Source organism: Erpetoichthys calabaricus, chromosome 2 (assembly GCF_900747795.2).
Source record: "Erpetoichthys calabaricus chromosome 2, fErpCal1.3, whole genome shotgun sequence".
Lineage (NCBI taxonomy): Eukaryota > Metazoa > Chordata > Cladistia > Polypteriformes > Polypteridae > Erpetoichthys > Erpetoichthys calabaricus.
This window is the reverse complement of record NC_041395.2, coordinates 347,697,978-347,720,761: the sequence shown is the minus strand read 5'-3', so window position 1 is coordinate 347,720,761 and position 22,784 is coordinate 347,697,978. Positions and strand designations below refer to the sequence as shown.

At 39.2% G+C, this 22,784-nt stretch overlaps 1 protein-coding gene across 4 annotated transcripts in view; it reads left to right on the top strand.

The window, feature by feature from the left end:
- Positions 1 to 22,784, top strand: part of abcc8 (ATP-binding cassette, sub-family C (CFTR/MRP), member 8) — a 380,635-nt gene that overhangs the window by 324,810 nt on the left and 33,041 nt on the right. For all 4 annotated transcript variants that reach the window (XM_051923356.1, XM_051923355.1, XM_028796118.2 and 1 more), the window contains 8 exons: positions 2,375 to 2,541; positions 2,907 to 2,976; positions 3,084 to 3,241; positions 3,464 to 3,556; positions 12,319 to 12,421; positions 12,835 to 12,948; positions 21,615 to 21,735; positions 21,881 to 22,011. In XM_051923356.1, the coding sequence (XP_051779316.1) occupies positions 2,375 to 2,541; positions 2,907 to 2,976; positions 3,084 to 3,241; positions 3,464 to 3,556; positions 12,319 to 12,421; positions 12,835 to 12,948; positions 21,615 to 21,735; positions 21,881 to 22,011 (957 nt within the window). The remainder of the gene's footprint in view (positions 1 to 2,374; positions 2,542 to 2,906; positions 2,977 to 3,083; positions 3,242 to 3,463; positions 3,557 to 12,318; positions 12,422 to 12,834; positions 12,949 to 21,614; positions 21,736 to 21,880; positions 22,012 to 22,784) is intronic.

Here is a 22,784-nt window from a genome sequence, read left to right as displayed (position 1 = left end):
TTCCAATCAGCTGCTTTACAGCTGTGATTCCACACTTGGATGCAGTGGGTTAAAATACTCTTGAGTGCTGCACTGAGAGTAACAACGCTAAAGCAGCTATGGTAGTTGGAATAGTTTGGCCATTCCATGCACCATTATATTGTTACAGAATGATTACAATCAAGTGAATTCAATTTGTAAATGAAATGCAATTAATTTCGGTGTATTTGATAAATCCTGCGTCATTCATGAATATGAAAAAGAAAAGTAAATGACACAGAAACAGTAGCACTGCTTTGACGCTGGGTGCCACCAGTTTGCAAAACTGAGCTGAAACATGCGTACACAAGGAAGGGAGCTACCGTGAAAATGTGTGTGACTTTACTGCAAGTTTAGTTTTTATTCATCTCAAAGTGTGCGAGGAAATGGGTGTATGCAATATTTTTGTGGGTATGCACCATTTATACATGATGCCTCAGGTCTTTCACTGATTAAAAATGGCTTGATTTTTGTTAAATTTCTTAGATGATAGAAACTACCCTTGACCACTGAATTAATCTACCAAAACAGAGTATAGAATCAAAAGTCAACCAAAATTTTCTTACATGTATTTTAATATGAAGGGAAACAGGTCCAGCGTTATTTGCAAGACAACTAGTAGATGCAGAAGGGCCAAATAACAGCAGGACTGTCTTATTCTCATCTAACTAGAGAAAATTATTAGTCATCCAGCATTTAACATTCCTGATACATTTAAGCAGATTGGTTATTGAACCCTTATCAGTTGGCTTCATGGGTCGATATAACTGTGTGTCATCAGCATAGCAATGCAAAGCTGTATTATGATGTTGAATAACCGATCCCAGAGGAAGCATGTATGGCACAATGGGTGTCAGGGCCAGAAAGGATGCCTGGGGAAGTCCACAGGAGATAGTAATGGAGGAGGAGGAGGTCTATCATTAAAATAAGATTGGAACCAGGCTAGAATTGTGCCCTGAATGCCTAGTAAATGCTCCAAAGAATTTAGCAGAATAGTATGGTCAAGCATATCAAAAGCAGCACTTGGGTCAAGTAAACCAAAGAAGCAACAGGTCATTAGTTACCCTCAATAAAGCAGATTCCATACTGTGATGAGTTCTGAAACCAACTGAAATTTGATGAAAATGTATCTCATTTAAAAAGACTGAAGCTGAGAAAAGGCAGCCTTTAGAATTTTAGCCATAAAAGGCAACTTAGAGATAAGGCGAAAAGTTTAGAAAAGTATGGTGTCGAGCGCTAAGCTTGCAAATGCAGAAATTTGAAAGGAGTAATTCTAAACCTCTTTGTGAAGGCTTTACAAAGCAGGAACGTGACATTCCAAAACCCACTTAGTACACTTCAGGGTAGCTGGGAACAGCCAAGAAAACTAAATGAAGGAAAGACGTGAACCAGTAGTCCATTGAACCAAGTTGACACTATGAACTCATCACCGTCGCCATCGGTGGAGTCCGCTCTTGTTTAATGTTACCAGGTTGGGTTTAATGGAAAATTTGCCTGTGTTCTAGTATGGCAATGATGTTAATGTTGAAACTTTTGCATCCAGTTAGTAGTTGGTTTTCTACACCAGCATTGGCCAAGGTGTGGACGTTGACCATGGCCATGGTGAAAATGTCTTTGATTTGACACCTTTAGTCCTTGTGCTTTGTCAGTGATCAAAGTCCTATCCCCCAACCTCAGCATAGGCGCAGAGCTTATCCGCTGCACAAAATCGTTTGGGTTATGCAAGTGATCGGTTGCATTCCATGGGTACTTGTTCTTGACGGTAGTTGGTTGTTTTTAAAGTCCAGGATGTTACCCCTAGACCAACCAGGTGTCAGAGGAGGAACTAGCTGTACCAATTAGCACTATATGATAGTGGCGAGATCTAATTCAAGTGTTAACATTTGTAAGAAGTGTGTCTGTGGTGGCATTTTGAGATGAGGTGTTACATACTGGTGAGGCAATGTGTATGGGAGGAAAGCTTAGTATCAATGTGGAAGATACCTTTAGAACTCAGACTTCAAGTAGGAGAACCCGGAAACAACTCAGCTACAGCTTGATAGGAGGGTTAGGAGAAGAAGTGAAGGCCAGTAGAGGCCAGTCATTATGCACAGAAGCAGTCTAAAGTGGCCCCTCATGTTTGGGGAGTGGAGGGGGTCTCCCCTTTCTTCTCCTTGTCAGATTTGTGCCTACTTCTGATGGGCCAGATTTTAAAAGACTTGAAAAGAAGACACTTTTTGTTTCTTTCACTCTTGATTTGGAGTTGCAGGACTTCAGTGTCACCATGCACACATTCTTCATCATCACAAAGCTAATGCACTGCAGAGCTGCAATTCACTGAACTTACTGCCAATCTAATCTCCCTCATGTCTTTTAGGACTGCAGGTTTGACCACTCATCCTACTCCATGGTGTTTAGCATCCTCTGCTGCCTTGGGATCATCTTGTGCCTTGTGACTTCTGTGGCTGTGGAGTGGACAGGCCTAAAGGTTGCAAAAGAGCTACACCATAACTTGTTGAAGAGGATCATCCTGGCACCGATGAGGTATGGTAACAGCTCAAGGACCACATCTTTCAGCTGTTTATATATGTCCATCTCCTCAAGTAGCTCCTGTATCATTGATCTTAATGAATGAAGTAGCTGTGCTAAAGTCCATCTGCATACATGCACCTTCCCCACAACACTGTACTAAAGTCCCATTTGGAGTATAAAACTCCATTTCTGCCAAGCTCACTAAACACCACCTGCCCCCCAGTAGTATTTAGCCTTTTGGGAGTCTACTGTTGTCTGGCACTGGTCTGCTGTTCTTTCCAGAATTCCATTTAACCTGATGTTTGTGTCAAAGGTGAGCCACTGTTAGAACCTGGTAATGGTGCTTTGTCTAATGCTGACTGCTTTATTTCTTATAGGCTTTTTGAGACTACACCCCTTGGGAATATCCTGAACAGATTTTCAGTTGACACCAACACCATTGACCAGGTAAAAAGGAGAAGCAAAGGCTGCCGAACACAAGTGACTCCTTGAGCTCCTTGAGTAGCTGAGCTTGCCATTCCCATACTATGTCCCTTATTTCTCTTTCCTTACAGCACATCCCTGCCACTCTGGAGTGTCTCAGCCGCTCCACCCTGCTTTGTGTTTCGGCGCTAGCTGTCATCTCCTATGTCACTCCTGTCTTTCTCATCTCTTTGCTTCCGTTGACGGTGGCATGCTACTTCATCCAGAAGTACTTCAGGATGGCATCCAGGTAAAGAAGTAGCATAAATGCAGGAACAGAAGTCCCAGTGAGAGGTTTGTGAAATGGTAGCTTGACTCAGTGGATGGCCTTCTTTTTAAGCAAGTCATGTACCAGGCTGCCAAAGGCCAGTGTTATCCTCCATGTGCTATGTGTTCACGGACACAGCTGTGCTCACATTTTCCTCTCTGCTTAATCCTTTCATGGAGCTTCTTTCTTTTTATTTTGCTTTAGGGATCTTCAACAATTGGATGACAGCACTCAGCTGCCCTTACTGTCTCACTTTTCAGAAACTGTGGAAGGGCTTACTACAATCCGTGCTTTCAGGTAGAAAGTTTATTCTATGGAATTATATCTCCAATTATGTGTTTCTGGTGAGCATTTTCATAATTTCAGACATAACAGGAATTGTTCTTCAGAGGTGTCCACAGAGCTGCTGATGTTTCTGTCATGGCAGGGGCAGGTTGGGTCAGAGGTTATGTATAGCCATATACAGTATATCCTGTGTCTTGCTGAGCCTGAGGCTGTTAGAGGTTGGGGTGACTTCTTTGTGGCTGCCGCTGTTTGTCTCCCTCTGGTGGACACATCTATTAGTATGTTAGCTACTGTGCTGGGTGAAATGTGTGTTTTTACTTTATTTATAAGGGTGGTACTGACAAGTCCTTCATGCATTTCCCATCATTGCCACCTTATGTGTTTGTCCTGTACACGCCATGTTGGCTCTCTGCTGTCCATCTTGCTGTTGGCTTTACCAGTGTGAGCCAGCTGTCCTCTTGATCTCAGCTGTATTGAATTTACAATGTGGGAAACAAATATTTGCCTTTTCATCATTTACATATGCAGATTGCATTCATAGTACCATTTCAGCAAGTTGTTTTTCTGTCAAGACTGAGTGATGTTTGCTTTCATTAAATTCACATTCACTTGTCAATAGGGCAGGTGAGGTGGTACATTGGGTGCGTTGGTGTTTACTGGACAGATTTCTTCAAAGTTACAGCTTCTGAGCTAAAAGTTCTATTTCCACTCTTCTGTTTTTTTAGCTGTTTTTTCTTCACTTGTAATCTGCGGGTATTTCATTTCTGATATTCTGTGAAATTGTTTTGAGACAGTGTGATAGCACTCATTAAAAAAAGAGGTGGGATAACCAAAGGAATTCCTTGATCATTGTAATAAACTCATCTAAGTGGCACTGCATGTTACCTGATCTCTGAAATGACAGGCCTGCATGGGGAGTGACAAGTCAAATGTTGACCTGTGTGTCTGGCAGCACTGTTTTACAAATTGTATCAGGGGATCAGGAGTTTAGCGTCATCCACTACCCATTACACAGTAGATGTTAGATACCTACATAAAAATATATATTTACTGTATCGTGTATATATATATATATATATATATATATATATATATATATATATATATATATATATATATATATAATATATAATATATATATAATAATAAAAGGCAAAGTCCTCACTGACTGACTGACTCACTCACTCACTGACTGACTCATCACTAATTCTCCAACTTCCCATGTAGGTGGAAGGCTGAAATTTGGCAGGCTCATTCCTTACAGCTTACTTACAAAAGTTAGGCAGGTTTCATTTCGAAATTCAAAGCGTAATGGTCATAACTGGAACATATTTTTTGTCCATACACTGTAATGGACGTAATCCTACGTAATCACGTGAACTAAAAACAAGGAAGAGATTTACAGCACGAGTCACACGCGGGAACGAAGGTAAATGACGTTAATTTCTGACTGTCTTTTAATACTGTGTAAGCATACATATTAACACATGTGCAATTAAACGTGTGCATTTACGGGGTGATTTCTCAGACTTAAAAGCTCACCTTTTATCAAACGCGGGAACAAAGGTAACTGACGTTGTTCACTGTCTTTTAATACTGTGTAACCATACATATTCACACATGTGCAATTAAACGTGTGCATTTACGGGGTGATTTCTCAGGCTTAAAAGCTCGCCTTTTACTAAAAAGGTAAATGCAAAACTATTTTCAATCAGTTTATTGAAACGCTCCCGTTAAGGATTGCAATAACATATTCGCGAGATAAAAGAACGAAGTAGGGGGAAATGGAGGAACAGCCGCAAACAGCGAAGAGCAAAAAATTAATTAAACAATTGAGAACGTAGCGAGTTAAGCATACAAGCATGTTCATAAGGGAAACAAAGCACGGTGTAAAACGTAAGTTTTAATTAAGTTTATAGAAACGCTCCCGCTGCGGCTTGCAATAACATATTCGCGAGATAAAAGTTTAATGAGAAGACACGAGGTATAAACGAACCACACGCCGTGGCGCAACGTTAGGGGCAACAGTTTCAACCATTCTATGATCTGCTTCTCGCAACTGAAAGACGGCACATGGCGGATGTTAGCCGACTTGCTGACCGCAACGTTAGGGGCTTCAACTATGGCGCTGACGCCACATCTCAGTGCCAACACTTTGCAGACTGTACTTAAAAGACACGCCCTCCTCACTGGACAGTTAAAAACACCAATCAAACTAACGATGACATCAAGTATTACCCAATCAAAAGTAGGAAAGGAGGCATCTTCATAAAATGCGTGTGGGATGATTTGCATGAGATGCTGCTTTAAAAAAAAAATGATAAAAAAAATACGGGATAAATCCCGTCCAGTATTGATTCAAAACGGGACGCGCAATTTCATTCTCAAACGCGGCACGATTCCGTATTTTAAAGGACGGATGGCAACCCTACAGTGCCAGGTAACCACCCATACAATCAGATTCTGATTCAGACTAGGAATGCAATGAATGTAATTACCCCGATCTACATACAAGGTGAAAGTCTTGCAACATTCAATGATGATGGTTTGGGATAAGTACACCATACAACATAAAAGAGCTTATGAAGCCTTGAACCGAAAAAAGCAAGATCTCAGAGATCGTAAAAAAAAAAATAGGAGGTAATGTCATTTTACTCGCTGTACATTTTAGTCAAACATTACCAGTTATTCCACGAGGGAGACCAGCAGATGAACTCAACGCGTGTTTAAAATCCATGCTTCTCCCACGCTCGGTTATATGTCGCGTGTTCTCCGGTAGGTGCACCAAAAAATGTATACATTTAAGCATGTAATGGGCAAACAAAAAATGAGGTATACCCGAAGGCACTGCAGTAGTACTTAATGTAACTTTACTTCTTAAATGTTAATGTTTTACTGTTTAATAATTTATATGCTTCTTATATGTTGTTCAAATTCTTTTATCAAAATACCAGTGACAGCGCAATGCACGATAACATGGAGTAAATACACCATACGCATCCGCCCACGGCTGCCCTGCTGTGCGCAGATAGGAGTTGATTCTAAAATAAAATAAAATAAAGATAAAAAGAGTAATACAATCATCACCCATAAAGCGTGTGTGTGTGTATATATGTGTATATATATATGTTGATATGTGGATGTGTATATGTATATATCACCCATAAAGCTGATAGTAGACGTGACGTACTATTTGTGTACCACATTTCAAGTGTATAGGTGAAACGCTTTGCGAGCTACAGGTCATTTAAAATCCTGGACAGACACACAAATTGCCACGGTAGCAAATTACAGAAGAAGAATTTACTGTTTAATAATTTATATTTATATGAAATGTGCTTCTTATATATTACTTCATATTCTCATATGATAATGATGTTAATGTTTATATTGATTTCTGTGTTATTAAAACTGCATGTATGTGTGTATATGTATATATATATATATATATATATATATATATATATATATATATATATATATATATACACTAGCAAAATACCCGCGCTTCGCAGCGGAGAAGTAGTGTGTTTAAAGAGGTTATGAAAAAAAAAGGAAACATTTTAAAAATAACGTAACATGATTGTCAATGAAAGCCCGTTTCAGTCAGTAAGTCTTATGTGTGTGTTTATGTATGTGTGTATATATATGTAGATGTGTATATGTAGATATGTATATATATGTATATGTATATAAATGTTTATGTGTGTGTGTATATTATATATATATATATATATATATATATATAAAAGACAGCAACAGTTATAACAATGACAACACTATTACATTGACAATCATGTTACGTTATTTTTAAAATGTTTCCTTTTTTTTTCATAACCTCTTTAACACACTACTTCTCCGCTGCGAAGCGCGGGTATTTTGCTAGTATATATATATATATATATATATATATATATATATGTATATATATATATATATATATATATATATATATATATATATATATATATATATATATATATATATATATATATATATATATGCCAATACTGATGCTCTATGCAAGAGAGGACAGAGCTGCCTATACTTCCTTAGAAGGCTGGCGTTCTTCAACATCTGCAATAAGATGCTGCAGATGTTCTATCAGACGGTTGTGGTAAACACCCTCTTCTACGTGGTGGTGTGCTGGGGAGGCAGCATAAAGAAGAAAGACGCCTCACGCCTGGACAAACTGGTGAGGAAGGCAGGCTCTATTGTAGGTACAGAGCTGGACAGTTTGACATCTGTGGCAGAGCGACGGGTGCTGAGCAGACTCCTGTCAATCATGGAGAATCCACTGCATCCACAGAACAGGATCATCTCCAGACAGAGGAGCAGCTTCAGCGACAGACTGCTGTCACCGTCCTGCTCCATTAACAGACTGAGGAGATCATTCCTCCACCACACTATGTGACTCTTCAGTTCCACCCGGGGGGGTAAACATTAACATTATTCAAAGTTATTGTCTGTCTATATATCTTCATTGTTATCACTCTTTAATTTAATATTGTCCCTGACTGGAGGGAGGCGGCCCCTTTTATTCACCCCGGAAGGACTCCAGGTGCATCCTGAGGGGCTCCATAGCCACACCCCTGTGTGGCGGAAGCTCTGACAGTACTTCCGGAAGTCCTCCGGGTGTCCCCAATCTTCTTCCCCCCAGCACTTCCGGGTGTGGCAGAAGTACTGAGGTCCAGGGCTCCCAAGGCATCGGGGTGCCCCCTGGCGGTGACCACGGGCCCCTACAGGGTAGAGCTTCAAAGCTCTGTACCCGTGGTCCCCAAGGCAACCAGGGAGGACACCCCCTTGTGTCCTGGAGGAGGCACAAGCCCTCCTCCGCTCCTCCTGGGCATCCCGGCCGGGCGACAAACCCAGCCGGATGCCACAGTATATATATATATATATATATATATATATATATATATATATATATATATATATATATATATTGTGACAGATGGCCGGGATGCCCCTTCTCCACATCTGCCATGGGGATAAATGTGGGAAGCCCAGTATCTCCCCCTGGATGCTAGATGGCAGCATCCCTGGGTTGCAGCGGTGCCTTGGACTTCCCCAGAGCTTCATGGGGGTTGGAGTTCTGTGCAGCTCTGTGGGGTTCCATCGGCGCCGCCATAGGGTGCTGCAACATATTTGGGCACTGGTTTCGCTTTACCCGGAAGTGCAGCCGGATGTCAGCAATCAACCACCTGGTGCCTGATAAAAGGGGGTCAGCAACCACCACTCAGCGGCCAGAATCGGAAGATAGAGGACGAGGTTGCCTGGGAGGAGTGGTGGTGCCAAGGTGGAGGATTGTGTGTTGTGGGTTCAGTGCTTTTGGAACTGTGTTGTGGTTGGGGGTTCACGGGGAAGACGAGCCCTCCAGCTGAAGAAAATAAAAGTCTTATTTGGATTTTACACGTGCCTCTGTATCAGTCTGTGCTGGGTCGGCCGCTATATAGTGTCTTTCTTACTATATATATATATATATATACTGTATAAAAGGCACAATATGAAAGGCACTATATAATGGGCTAGCTGGTTATAGTACTGTCACTTAATGGGATGTATCAGAAGTATTATATAACTAAGTACTTTTCTCTATATAATGTTTGTATTTTTCCGGGGCTAATATTATTAGTTGACTGGAGCTCCTTACTCTTGAACATGCTACATGCAATTGCACAGAAGTTAACGTTTCTGCCAAAGATAAAATACCGGTTGTCCAACTGACTGACTTGGCTTTTGTTGATGATTATTTAAAAATACGATTTTACCAGAAACTGTATTCTTTTTAATTGAATTAGTAGGAATAAGTAGAAATAGTAGGAATAATAAGACTTTAGTTAGTAGGAATAATAAGACTTTTGAGTATACACTGTTCAGTGTCACCATTGATTTGTGTGAACTACAACCCCATTTCTTCGTGTTATTACATTGCAGGACTGAGCAACAAAAAAGGATGTGGTGCCTAAGAGTATCCCACTCGCTACAGCATTATTACTGACAAATATCGACAGATTAACAAACACGGGTTGGCTCATTTTTATTTTTCTATAATGTCACCAAACTTCAATCAAATAAGTCTGAGTGTTTTTTGAGATTCTGGGGTATTTGGTTTTTCAGTTGGATGGGATACCCCTAAACATTAATATATCACAATACTTTTTTATAGTGGATACCTACTGCCCTAGATGAACCTCCTGTCAAATGTTTTAACTAAATGACAAATAGTGGCTTTTTTTTTTTTTTGAAGAGTAAATGAGTCAGTAAGTCAGTACGTTAACATTGCATTATATTTACAGTGCCCTCCATAACGTTTGGAGAAAATGACACATTTTTCCTTGATTTACCCGTCTACACCACAGTTTGATGTTACAAATCAAACAGTTCAGATGTGATTAAAGTGCACTTTGCAGACTTTCATTTAAGGGGATTTGCATATACAGTATTTTGGTCACACTATTTAGAAATGACAACACTAACGAAACAGCATCAAACAAAACTCCACATGTCTGTGTTAGCGATCTCTGTGTTTTCGAAGTTTTGTGACCCCTCATCTCCCATTTGTTGATGAACCCCTGGAGTTAGTTGATATGGCACTCAGAACTTTGATCGTTTCTGATGAAGACACCTTTGGTTTACTCTTTATCATAAGGATGTAATTTCTTGCACAGAATATCAGCCTAAAATTTAGGGTTTTTTGGGACTAGATGGACAAAAATAGGAGCAAACCCCGAAAACCTCAATATCTTGCATGAGTAGATATCAAGACTGTCGGACAGCGTATCATACAGTATGTGGGGGTTTTCTGGTACTGTTGAGTCAAACGTATTCAGAGGGAATTTCTGTCTCGGCTCAGTCGGTTAAAAGCAGGGTGTTCAGGTCTTCTCGTTCTCCTAGCCTGCTTGGGTTTGACTGGGGGATCGATTGGTATGGGGGTGCGTTTGATAATTGTTTGCATCATTCCCTTCTTAAAGGAATACTTCAGCTAAAATTTTTTTATATATTTCTTACCACATCTACTTTGAAGTGGTTGCCAAGAATCTCATGTTTTCTTGGAGAATGTACATAAGAGAGATTCTCAGAAACCTGCATTGATAGGTGGCCAATGCTGGTCAGGGGCAAGCACTGTGAAAAATGTCCATGTAAAAAAAAAGAAAAAGGTTAATCACGTTGCATAATCCCTGTGTCTTTCAAACTGTTGCTATCTCGAAATGTACAAAATGAATACATTCTTGCTAAACTACTGCAAAATACTTATTTTGTGAATTATCAACCAGTACGTCAACAAGAAATCCATAAAAAATGAACAGGAGGGACTTTTGGAATTGAAGGTGGCACTCTTGACCAATGAATGAAGGGGAGAGATGGGCCTTCAAGTCAAAAAATCATTTCCATGAGTCCATGGGAGTTCAGGTAGTAACTGTTTAACAATGTTTTAGCAAAAATGCATTAACTTTGCGTGTAATGAATTAGTGACTGTATAAAAGATGTGGATTATGCAACACAATCACAGTGAGACTTATTTTTTCTCTTTTACATGGATGTTTTTCACAACATTTGCCACTGTCCACCATTGGTCACCCATTGATCGTATTCATGAGAATCTCTCTTATTTGCTTTCTTCAAGAAAGCGTGAGATTAAAAATGTGTCTCAGCCGCCACTACAAAGTAGATGGGGTAAGTAACATGTAAAAAAAAATCCATTTTGGGTGGGATTTCTCAATTTTTTTATTTTTAATAAATTTGTAAAAATCTCAAGTAAACTTTTTTCACGTTGTCATTATGGGATGTTGTGTGTAGAATTCTGAGGAAAAAAATGAATTTAATCCATTTTGGAATAAGGCTGTAACATAACAAAATGTGGAAAAAGTGAATACTTTCCAGATGCACTGTAGATGTATCGAGGAAAAGAGGAAGATAATGGAGGTTAAAGGACGGGAAAGGCAGTCTTAGCAGGAGGATCTGGCCACCTAGAAGGAGGAGACAGAACGAGCTGGGGCCCCGCGAAGGAGCGTTTGGTTGTGGCACTCTAGGGCTGGTTTACCCCACTGAATATTTGAGTGAGTAGGGTGAGCAAGGCAGGTGTCCTCCTGAGGGATCTGAGGAGCGACTGCGTGAGCGCGACAGATGAAGGGAGGAAAGCCAACCTCGGATGGTCTGGCAGTGATGCCGGCAGGCAGCCAAGACGGAGGTCAGCCGAAAGGAGCTCGTGGCTGTTGGCTATCCGCTGGCTGCCGGTGAGAATGAGAGACAGAGGTGGGCTGGAGAGTAATGAGAGAGACTGCATTTTAACATTTGCATTTTGAACCTCGGATTTTAAAGGATTTATTTATGTTTTTTTTTTTTTATCCCCACTGAATACTGGACAGTATTAATACATTTTATGGGTTATTTATTGAACCTGATGCACTGCACTTTTTGAACACTGTTTTGTTGATTTTAAAATAAAAACTCTTTGGCACTTTTTGGAAATATCCCCTGACTTCACTTGAGAATTGTCCTGATTTGTCAGCTCATCTCAGTGACATTACCGATGGTGTCGGGTTCAAGAGTTCCCTGAAGTCGGATGGGAGCGTGGAGCAGAACCCGCATCGTCACATCTTTCATTTATGCCATAGAGTAAGGAGCCTCTAGAATGCTTTAACTCCTCTTTTTAGTTTTTGAATCTGACACTTTCAGGATGTGCTTCTAATTCCTGTGGTTATAATTTTTTTATTCATAATATGCACAGCGTTGTGAAAGCTTTATCTCTGACTTCCTCTGATCTTCTGCAGGTACGAGGACAAGTTCAGACAAAGGCTGCTGGAGTACACAGACACCAACAACATCGCCTCCCTCTTTCTGACCGCTGCAAACCGCTGGCTGGAGGTCCGCATGGTAAACGACTGAGACTCTCATTAGACTCCCTGCATGTTGAATACATTGCGGTGCTGGGGAATTTAACTAAAACACAAAAAAGAAAAAGCATCACGTGCAACCTGCAGTGTGTCATCTATAGAAAGATCCCTCAGCTAGAAGACAGACATTTTTTATTTAAGACATGATTGTATTTTAATTGGCAGGGTAACACAGCTAGTTTAGTAATGACTTCTGACTGCAGCCCTTAACACAGCTTTTTATTTTTCATTAGTAAAGCTACAGCACCCAGTACTCTCTCGTTATAAGTCTGTCCCTCAGGAACATGCAGATGTTGATGCTCTGAGAGGATTTTGATGACCATCACTCAGATTGATTTGTGATTTTTGTTAAAAGTTGTGGCGTAACTCCTCAATTGATGTGTCTCTCTGCAGGAGTACATCGGTGCCTGTGTAGTACTTATTGCAGCTGTGGCCTCCATCACCAACTCTCTTTACAACCATCTCTCCTCCGGCCTTGTTGGTTTGGGCCTGACCTACGCTCTCATGGTACAGTTGTTAATGGTTTTATTTCACACTTGCTCTGGAGGTAGGGAACCAGTCAACTGCTCTTTAGCATGTCTCCCCCAGAAATGAACAGGAGGGGTGGGTGGGTGATGAGAAGGTGCTGTCCACCTAACTTTGGTGCTGAAGTGTATGTTTTTGAAATCAGGAATGTTGTTCTCTTTAATGTTGCACAACTGCATTTTGTGTTCCATTGGTTATGATGTGTTATATTTATTATAGGATATGAAGCAGGAGTGAGACACATACAAGATCTTATGACAGTCATCAATTGATTACTGCCATTCCACATATTAGTCCCCTCTGAACGTATTGGAACAGCAAGGCCAATTTATATGTTTATGCTCAACACTGAAGACATTTGGGTTTGAGACCAAAACATGAGTGTGAGACCAGAGTTCAGAATTTCAGCTTTTATTTTCCTGGTATTGACAACTAGATGTGCTAAACCAGTGGATCTCAAACTTTTTGGTTTTGAGATCCAGTTTTATCTACTTTTGTTTAGTGATGACTTCCCAACATTTTCCCCTGGATGGCATACATGAATAAATAACAATAAAGACATATTCAATATTTAAGTTGGGTGTACATAATAGATAATAATTAACTTGACACACAGGTGTTTAATACTGAATCAAATTTAGTGTCCGTTTGTGTTTTAATGGGTAAACTGGGCTTGTCTGACTTTCACCCCTACAGGGGTTGGTGAAGAGAGTGCAAACAGGAGTGTGTTTTAGTTTGCAGGAGGCTCACTTATCGAAGAATTTCAGTGAACACATCTACTCTTCAATTCAAGAAGAGAAGCTCTGCAATTGTGGGTGCATTCCTATATTTATTATTTGTAGTACAACGAGATGATGCCCTGACTGTCTGCTGGCTTGTTGTTATCTATCTATCTATCTATCTATCTATCTATCTATCTATCTATCTATCTATCTATCTATCTATCTATCTATCTATCTATCTATCTATCTATCTATCATATAATGCCTAACACATCTATCTTTGTATTATATAGTGCCTTTAACTCTATCTATCTATCTATCTATCTATCTATCTATCTATCTATCTATCTATCTATCTATCTATCTATCTATCTATCTATCTATCTATCTATCTATCATATAATGCCTAACACATCTATCTATCTATCTATCTATCTATCTATCTATCTATCTATCTATCTATCTATCTATCTATCTATCTATCTATCTATCTATCTATCTATCTATTATATAATGCCTAACACATCTATCTTTGTATTATATAGTGCCTTTAACTCTATCTATCTATCTATCTATCTATCTATCTATCTATCTATCTATCTATCTATCTATCTATCTATCTATCTATCTATCTATCTATCTATCTATCTATCTATCATATAATGCCTAACACATCTATCTATCTATCTTTGTATTATATAGTGCCTTTAACTCTATCTATCTATCTATCTATCTATCTATCTATCATATAATGCCTAACACATCTATCTATCTATCTTTGTATTATATAGTGCCTTTAACTCTATCTATCTATCTATCTATCTATCTATCTATCTATCTATCTATCTATCTATCTATCTATCTATCTATCTATCATATAATGCCTAACACATCTATCTATCTATCTTTGTATTATATAGTGCCTTTAACTCTATCTATCTATCTATCTATCTATCTATCTATCTATCTATCTATCATATAATGCCTAACACATCTATCTATCTATCTTTGTATTATATAGTGCCTTTAACTCTATCTATCTATCTATCTATCTATCTATCTATCTATCTATCTATCTATCTATCTATCTATCTATCTATCTATCTATCTATCATATAATGCCTAACACATCTATCTATCTATCTTTGTATTATATAGTGCCTTTAACTCTATCTATCTATCTATCTATCTATCTATCTATCTATCTATCCATCTATCTATCTATCTATCTATCTATCTATCTATCTATCTATCTGTCTGTCTATCTATCTATCTATCTATCTATCTTTCATATAATGCCTAACACATCTATCTATCTATCTTTGTATTATATAGTGCCTTTAACTCTATCTATCTATCTATCTATCTATCTATCTATCTATCTATCTATCTATCATATAGTGCCTTACACATCTATCTATCTTTTTATTATATAGTGCCTTTTACTCTATCTATCTATCTATCTATCTATCTATCTATCTATCTATCATATAGTGCCTTACACATCTATCTATCTATCTATCTTTGTATTATATAGTGCCTTTCACTCTATCTATCTATCTATCTATCTATCTATCTATCTATCTATCTATCTGTCTGTCTGTCTGTCTGTCTGTCTGTCTGTCTGTCTGTCTGTCTGTCTGTCTATCTATCTATCTTTCATATAATGCCTAACACATCTATCTATCTATCTTTGTATTATATAGTGCCTTTAACTCTATCTATCTATCTATCTATCTATCTATCTATCTATCTATCTATCTATCTATCTATCTATCTATCTATCTATCTATCTATCATATAGTGCCTTACACATCTATCTATCTATCTTTTTATTATATAGTGCCTTTTACTCTATCTATCTATCTATCTATCTATCTATCTATCTATCTATCTATCATATAGTGCCTTACACATCTATCTATCTATCTATCTATCTTTGTATTATATAGTGCCTTTCACTCTATCTATCTATCTATCTATCTATCTATCTATCTATCTATCTATCTATCTATCTATCTATCATATAATGCCTAACACATCTATCTATCTATCTTTGTATTATATAGTGCCTTTAACTCTATCTATCTATCTATCTATCTATCTATCTATCTATCTATCTATCTATCTATCATATAATGCCTAACACATCTATCTATCTATCTTTGTATTATATAGTGCCTTTAACTCTATCTATCTATCTATCTATCTATCTATCTATCTATCTATCTATCTATCTATCTATCTATCTATCTATCTATCATATAATGCCTAACACATCTATCTATCTATCTTTGTATTATATAGTGCCTTTAACTCTATCTATCTATCTATCTATCTATCTATCATATAATGCCTAACACATCTATCTATCTATCTTTGTATTATATAGTGCCTTTAACTCTATCTATCTATCTATCTATCTATCTATCTATCATATAATGCCTAACACATCTATCTATCTATCTTTGTATTATATAGTGCCTTTAACTCTATCTATCTATCTATCTATCTATCTATCTATCTATCTATCTATCTATCTATCTATCTATCTATCTATCTATCTGTCTGTCTATCTATCTATCTATCTATCTATCTTTCATATAATGCCTAACACATCTATCTATCTATCTTTGTATTATATAGTGCCTTTAACTCTATCTATCTATCTATCTATCTATCTATCTATCTATCTATCTATCTATCTATCTATCTATCTATCATATAGTGCCTTACACATCTATCTATCTTTTTATTATATAGTGCCTTTTACTCTATCTATCTATCTATCTATCTATCTATCTATCTATCTATCTATCTATCTATCTATCATATAGTGCCTTACACATCTATCTATCTATCTATCTTTGTATTATATAGTGCCTTTCACTCTATCTATCTATCTATCTATCTATCTATCTATCTATCTATCTGTCTGTCTGTCTGTCTGTCTGTCTGTCTGTCTGTCTGTCTGTCTATCTATCTATCTTTCATATAATGCCTAACACATCTATCTATCTATCTTTGTATTATATAGTGCCTTTAACTCTATCTATCTATCTATCTATCTATCTATCTATCTATCTATCTATCTATCTATCTATCTATCTATCTATCTTTGTATTATATAGTGCCTTTCACTCTATCTATCTATCTATCTATCTATCTATCTATCTATCTATCTATCTATCTATCTATCTATCTATCTAAGTAGCGCACTTTGTCCCCAAATGCCCTTATAGTTAAAAGCTTAATGCTCTCGTCTGATGAAAGGTGCATCACTTGGACACATTGGGACACATCATCAGTGATGTAAACTGGGGTCATAGTGTGTTTCGGGTCTTTCAACATCTAGACATTTTTTCCCAGGCAACCGCACTGAGGTTGATCAGACTTGTGTCCCAGTAGCATTCACCCACAGATGCTCCCTCCTGATCCATAGCCACCTAGTGGCTTTCTCTGTGGCTTCAGTTGCGAGTCTAATGGCTCTTCTCTTTGCCTTCCCAGTTATGCCCAAAGTTGTAAATGCTTTGCAGAGTGAACGCCCTGTACCACACTGCATCCGACACCATTGATCACCACACCATGCTTCAAGGTAATAAGTAACTGTATACCTCAGAAAATCTAGGATGTGTGTTCCTTTAACATTCCTGCTTGGTTCAGGTTTTTGGGATGAATCTTGTGAGGTCAATACAAAATTGGAAGAGTTTGGAGTAGGTGAAGCTATGGGGCATTTGAGGAATTTGTCCATGCCCTTTGGCTTTTCTAATGAATCATGCAGTGCAGTGTATAACAGGCTTGTATCTGCTCATAACTGGACTTGTGTCAGTTGTTTCAATTCCCCAGTATGCAGCAGGAAAGTACGACACTGTGTGGAACTGAAATCTGCAGTCAGTGGCCCCATAAAACATAAAAGTGATGGCTGATTAAATTTTTTATCTGATGACCCATCAAGGGTGTCATGTGAGCCACACTTGGGTTGGAACCCACTGTTTGAGAAACACGGTGTTAAACAATACAGAAGAGAGTAACCCCAATAATGTATAAAGTAAAGTATGTGAACAGACATTCTTAAATTAAAGTAATCAACACTTTATATTTGGTTGCAGATCCCTTGCTTGCAGTAACTCCATCACACCTGTGACTCCTCAGTATCTCCAGATGTTTGGTTTCTTTTTTTTGTCCTGCTTTTCCAGCCTGCCTCTTACTGTTGTTGTTTTTTTCCCTTCACATAGATAGATAGATAGATAGATACTTTATTAATCCCAAGGGGAAATTCACATACTCCAGCAGCAGCATACTGATACAATAAACAATATTAAATTAAAGATTGATAATAATGCAGGTAAAAACAGACAATAACTATGTTAATGTTTAAAATCCCCTCCCCCCCCACCCCGGGTGGAATTGAAGAGTCGCACAGTGTGAGGGAGGAACGATCTCCTCAGTGTGTCAGTGGAGCAGGACGGTGACAGCAGTCTGTCGCTGAAGCTGCTCTTCTGTCTGGAGATGACACTGTTTAGTGGATGCAGTGAATTCTCCATAATTGACAGGAGTCTGCTCAGCACCCTTCGCTCTGCCACAGATGTCAGACTGTCCAGCTCCATGCCAACAATAGAGCCTGCCTTCCTCACCAGTTTGTCCAGGCATGAGGCGTCTTTCCTCTTAATGCTGCCTCCCCAGCACACCACCGCGTACAAGAGGGTGCTCGCCACAACCATCTGATAGAACATCTGCAGCATCTTATTGCAGATGTTGAAGGACACCAGCCTTCTAAGGAAGTATAGTCAGCTCTGTCCTCTCTTGCACAGAGCATCAGTAATGGCAGTCCAGTCTAATTTATCATCCAGCTGCACTCCCAGGTATTTATAGGTCTGCACCCTCTGCACACAGTCACCTCTGATGATCACGGGGTCCATGAGGGGTCTGGGCCTCCTAAAATCCACCACCAGCTCCTTGGTTTTGCTGAGTCAGTCTCCTCTTTATGCTCAATTGGGCTCAGGTCTGGTGATTGACTTGGCCCGTCTAAAACCTTCCACTTTTTCCCCCCTAATGAAGTCATTTGTGCTGATCCCCTCACCATGCTGTGCTATTGGCTAGATCAGGTTGGCAGCTGATCACTGCTGACTATTTCTTAAGATCATGAGGCCTTACAAACTGCTACCCTGATTCTCCTTTCCCCAACAATAGCAAGACATCACACGTATGCTTGGTAATTAAAAGCTGTGATTATAGTAAAATTAAACTATAAAATGTAACAAAAGTACATGTGTGTACAATTCACAAACACAAGACATGCTCAAAATAACATACATAATGCAACAGAACTCCACAAAATGTTAATCCCAACGATCTGTAAATTTAATCCAAAAGTAGATGAAGCTCAGTTCAGTGGCATATGGAAGATGGAGAAGCTTCCCTGATAAAAAAATATGTTTTATGCATACCAGCACTTGTACACTTGCCACGACACAACAGGTATCTGCCTCTGGGTGGTGCAAAACGGTCCTCCATCCTGGTATTTTGTATTTCCTCTGGACAAAGAGCTTCTTTCTTCCTGCAATTGCTGGACTTTTCTGGACTTAATCTTTCTTTTAAACTAACATCCTGCCCTTTATACTGGCTACAGGGGCGGCTCTAGGCTTGTGGCGGCCCTGGGCAGAGAAAAAATCGGTGGCCCCTTCACCTACCAATGTCAATATGGTATCTTATGCACGGCAATGCGTAAAGCCACTGCAAGATTTGGAACTGCAGTGTTCAGTTTGTTTTCATAAATGAACTGTAATGCTTCCAAAGCTGTTGCATTATTTGGCACCAAGGAGGAGAACATTCGCAGCTCGGTATGTAAATCTCCGGGGTCAACATCTGAGTCAGAACTGTCAGTTAACACGATGCTTAGATCTGCACAGCTTTTCATCGATTCTTTATCGTTCATGCTAGGTGATTTTCCCCCAGTCGTGAAGGAATCCAAAGAAATCATAGTGGTGTTTCATCTGAGTGGACCTTTCAGTTATGGACATAATTGCTTGATCCATCAAGACATTGAAGAACTCAATGCAATATTTCTCTTTTGGGTCAAAGATTGCCTCATCACGACTCTCGTATTGAAACTGTCTCCTAACTGTTCTTCTTCGCAAACGTTATAATACTACATATAGCTTACTGCTCTGACTCTAGCGACATTAGTAAATACAGCATACTAATTAACAAGAAACACAATGTTTTTTGGACACATTGCCGTCAGCTGTGTTGTTATTTTCTCTTTATGTTTTATATTCAATATATATTGGCATGGCGGCCCCCTGGGATTTGGCAGCCCTGTGCAGTTGCACAGTTTTCACATGCCTAAGTCCGCCCCTGCTGGCTAGTCGGCATTACATCTTCTCCCATAAAGGTGCAGAACTTACCTCCACTTTGGGGTCGCCAAATATTTACAAACAATATGTGGAGATCCATCCATTTTCCAACCCGCTGAATCTGAACACAGGGTCACGGGGTTCTTCTGCTGGAGCCAATCCCAGCCAACACAGGGCACAAGGCAGGAACCAATCCCGGGCAGGGTGCCAACCCACCACAGTATGTGGAGATGACGACACCAAAGACAGCACAGATGTGGCAACCGCTACACCTTTGTAGAGTTGGCAGTGTATTTGAGATCATTTTCGCGCTGCATAATGAAGTTCCTCTTGATTAGTTTGGATGCACTCCTCGGTAAATTGGCAGACACAACATCTCTGTAGACTTCTGAATTAATTCTCCTGCTTTCATCATGAGTTGTGTGATCAATAAAGATTACCAAGCCTTTCCCAAAAGCAGCCATGCAAGCTCAAGCACTGACACGGCCTCCACCGTGCTTTGTAGGTGTTGGATCATGAGCAGAACCTGTCTTCTTCCACATTTTGGTCTTTCCATCACTTTGGTAGGGGTTAACTTGGTCTTATCAGTTCATAAAACTTTATTTCAAAACATCTGGAGCTCATCTGTGTAGTTTTTTTTTTTGCAAATTCAAATCTGTCTTTGTGATTCTTACTTCTGATGAGTACTTTGCATCTTGTGGTGTAGCTTCTCATCTTGTGTTTCTACTCTGGAGGTGTTCTTCATACGGTGGATTGTGACACCATCACCCCTGCTCTGTGGATGTTGTTGGTGATGTTACTGACTGTTGTTTTTTGGGTTTTTCTTGCACAAAGTTTCTGTCATCAGCTGTTGTTGTTTCCCTTGCCCTGATCTATTTGACGTCTGTTGCTAAGTACACCAGTGGTTTCTTTCTGTTCCAGATTGTTGTGCCATGTCTTGGATTGATTTTCCCTCTTTCCTTAGCTTCAGAGTGGCTTGTTTCTCTTCCATGGACACAGACCAGGCCTCTTTTAATAGCAGTCTTCACACTTAAAACCCAAAACTAAACCCAAGAGTTCACATTCAGAGCTGTTTATTGGTTAAGCAATCAATCTAACAAGAGACACACTTTTCCTTGCCTAAAACATTGAGTGTTCTGCTATAAAATACCAGTGAGTCACAGGCAGTTATTACCAGCAAGGGATTTGCAACCAAATCTTAAGTGTTATTAGCTTTACTTAACTTACTGTAAGACAATTCATTCCTATATTTTTGCTTACCTAGAAAATTAGGTTGTCTGTTACAAAAGGTATCTTCTATCTTGTTTAACATCTAAATGTGAATACCAGGGAATAAATGCTGAAAACTCTCAACTCATGCTCATCTTTTGTTCTCAAACCCAAATGTCTTCAGCGTAGAGTTAAAACAAATGAATTGGCCTTGCCATTCCAATACTTTTGTCAACGGGGTGGCTTGGTGCCACTCTTACACTTATGAATAATCATTGAAATGTAGATAATTCAAAGGTCAGTCATAGCTGCTTCTACCTCCTACTGCCTAACACCTCACCTGTCAAAATGTTCTACGCAGGTGTCCAACTATTTGAATTGGATGGTACGTAATCTCGCAGATATGGAGGTTCAGCTCGGAGCAGTTAAGAGGATTAACTCCCTCCTCAAGACTGAACCAGAAAACTATGAAGGCCTTCTATGTGAGTACTGCAGCTGTAATGTCATTACAGTTAATAATACTAATAATAATTCATTACATTTATAGAGTTAGAGTACAGAGGATGAAAAAGCAGCCATCTCAGTGATAAGAGGGCAGTGTAGTAATGATGACTTCTTCCCCCTCAGCTCCCTCACAGATTCCAGCCACCTGGCCTCAGCAAGGAGAAATTCAGATCCAGAATCTCAGTGTGAGATATGACAGCACCCTGAAGCCTGTTCTTAAACATGTCAATGCCCACATCTTTCCAGGACAGAAGGTAGGTAGGACATGCCAGCTGATGTGCTGTCATTACAGCCTTGAGTAGCCGTAGTCGTGTCATGTTTATAGAGTCCAAGGAAATTCTTACCTGCATGTCCAATCAACATGCAACATGTTGCCACTCTACAGCATCTTGATAAATAAGAGGTGATGTCCACCTTCATATCTCAGTCCAGACCCTTTTCATTTCTTGAACTCCCTCAATGAGTTTGAAAAGCTTTTGAAGACCCTCTTCTTTGGTGAATTTCTGTCAAAATGATATTAGCTAGTAGGTCGTAACCAAGAAAGTGTAATTAGCTGTCATTATGTTTGCACTTTCCACTTGTGGTGATCAGTTTTGACACCTTGTCCTGTCACACTTCTTCACAAACAGTTCCCGTGACTGATGTTCACTTGATTATGTTAAAGTCTTTTTGGATAAAAGCATCAGCCAAGCAAATCAAAACTAGAGTGTGACAGTGGATCAAGTCACATGATTATGTGAACATACCTTGTGGGAAGATGACTACTCACCATAGGGTTTTTTGTGATACATCTGCTACATATCTGCAGCCCAGCAGATTTCTTGCTAATGAAAATTCACAGAATTCATGTAGCAGTACCTAGCACATGTAGTGCTTCAAGAGAGGCCGTGAGCTTTTTGACACACATTCATCCTACAGGCACTTCCTAAAGTGAGTTTCCACAAAGAACTGCAGGTATACATAGTGCTAGCTGGCGAAATGTCTCAAAGCCTTTTTCACAGCAAATTTGCTGGGTTTGCTGGTGGCA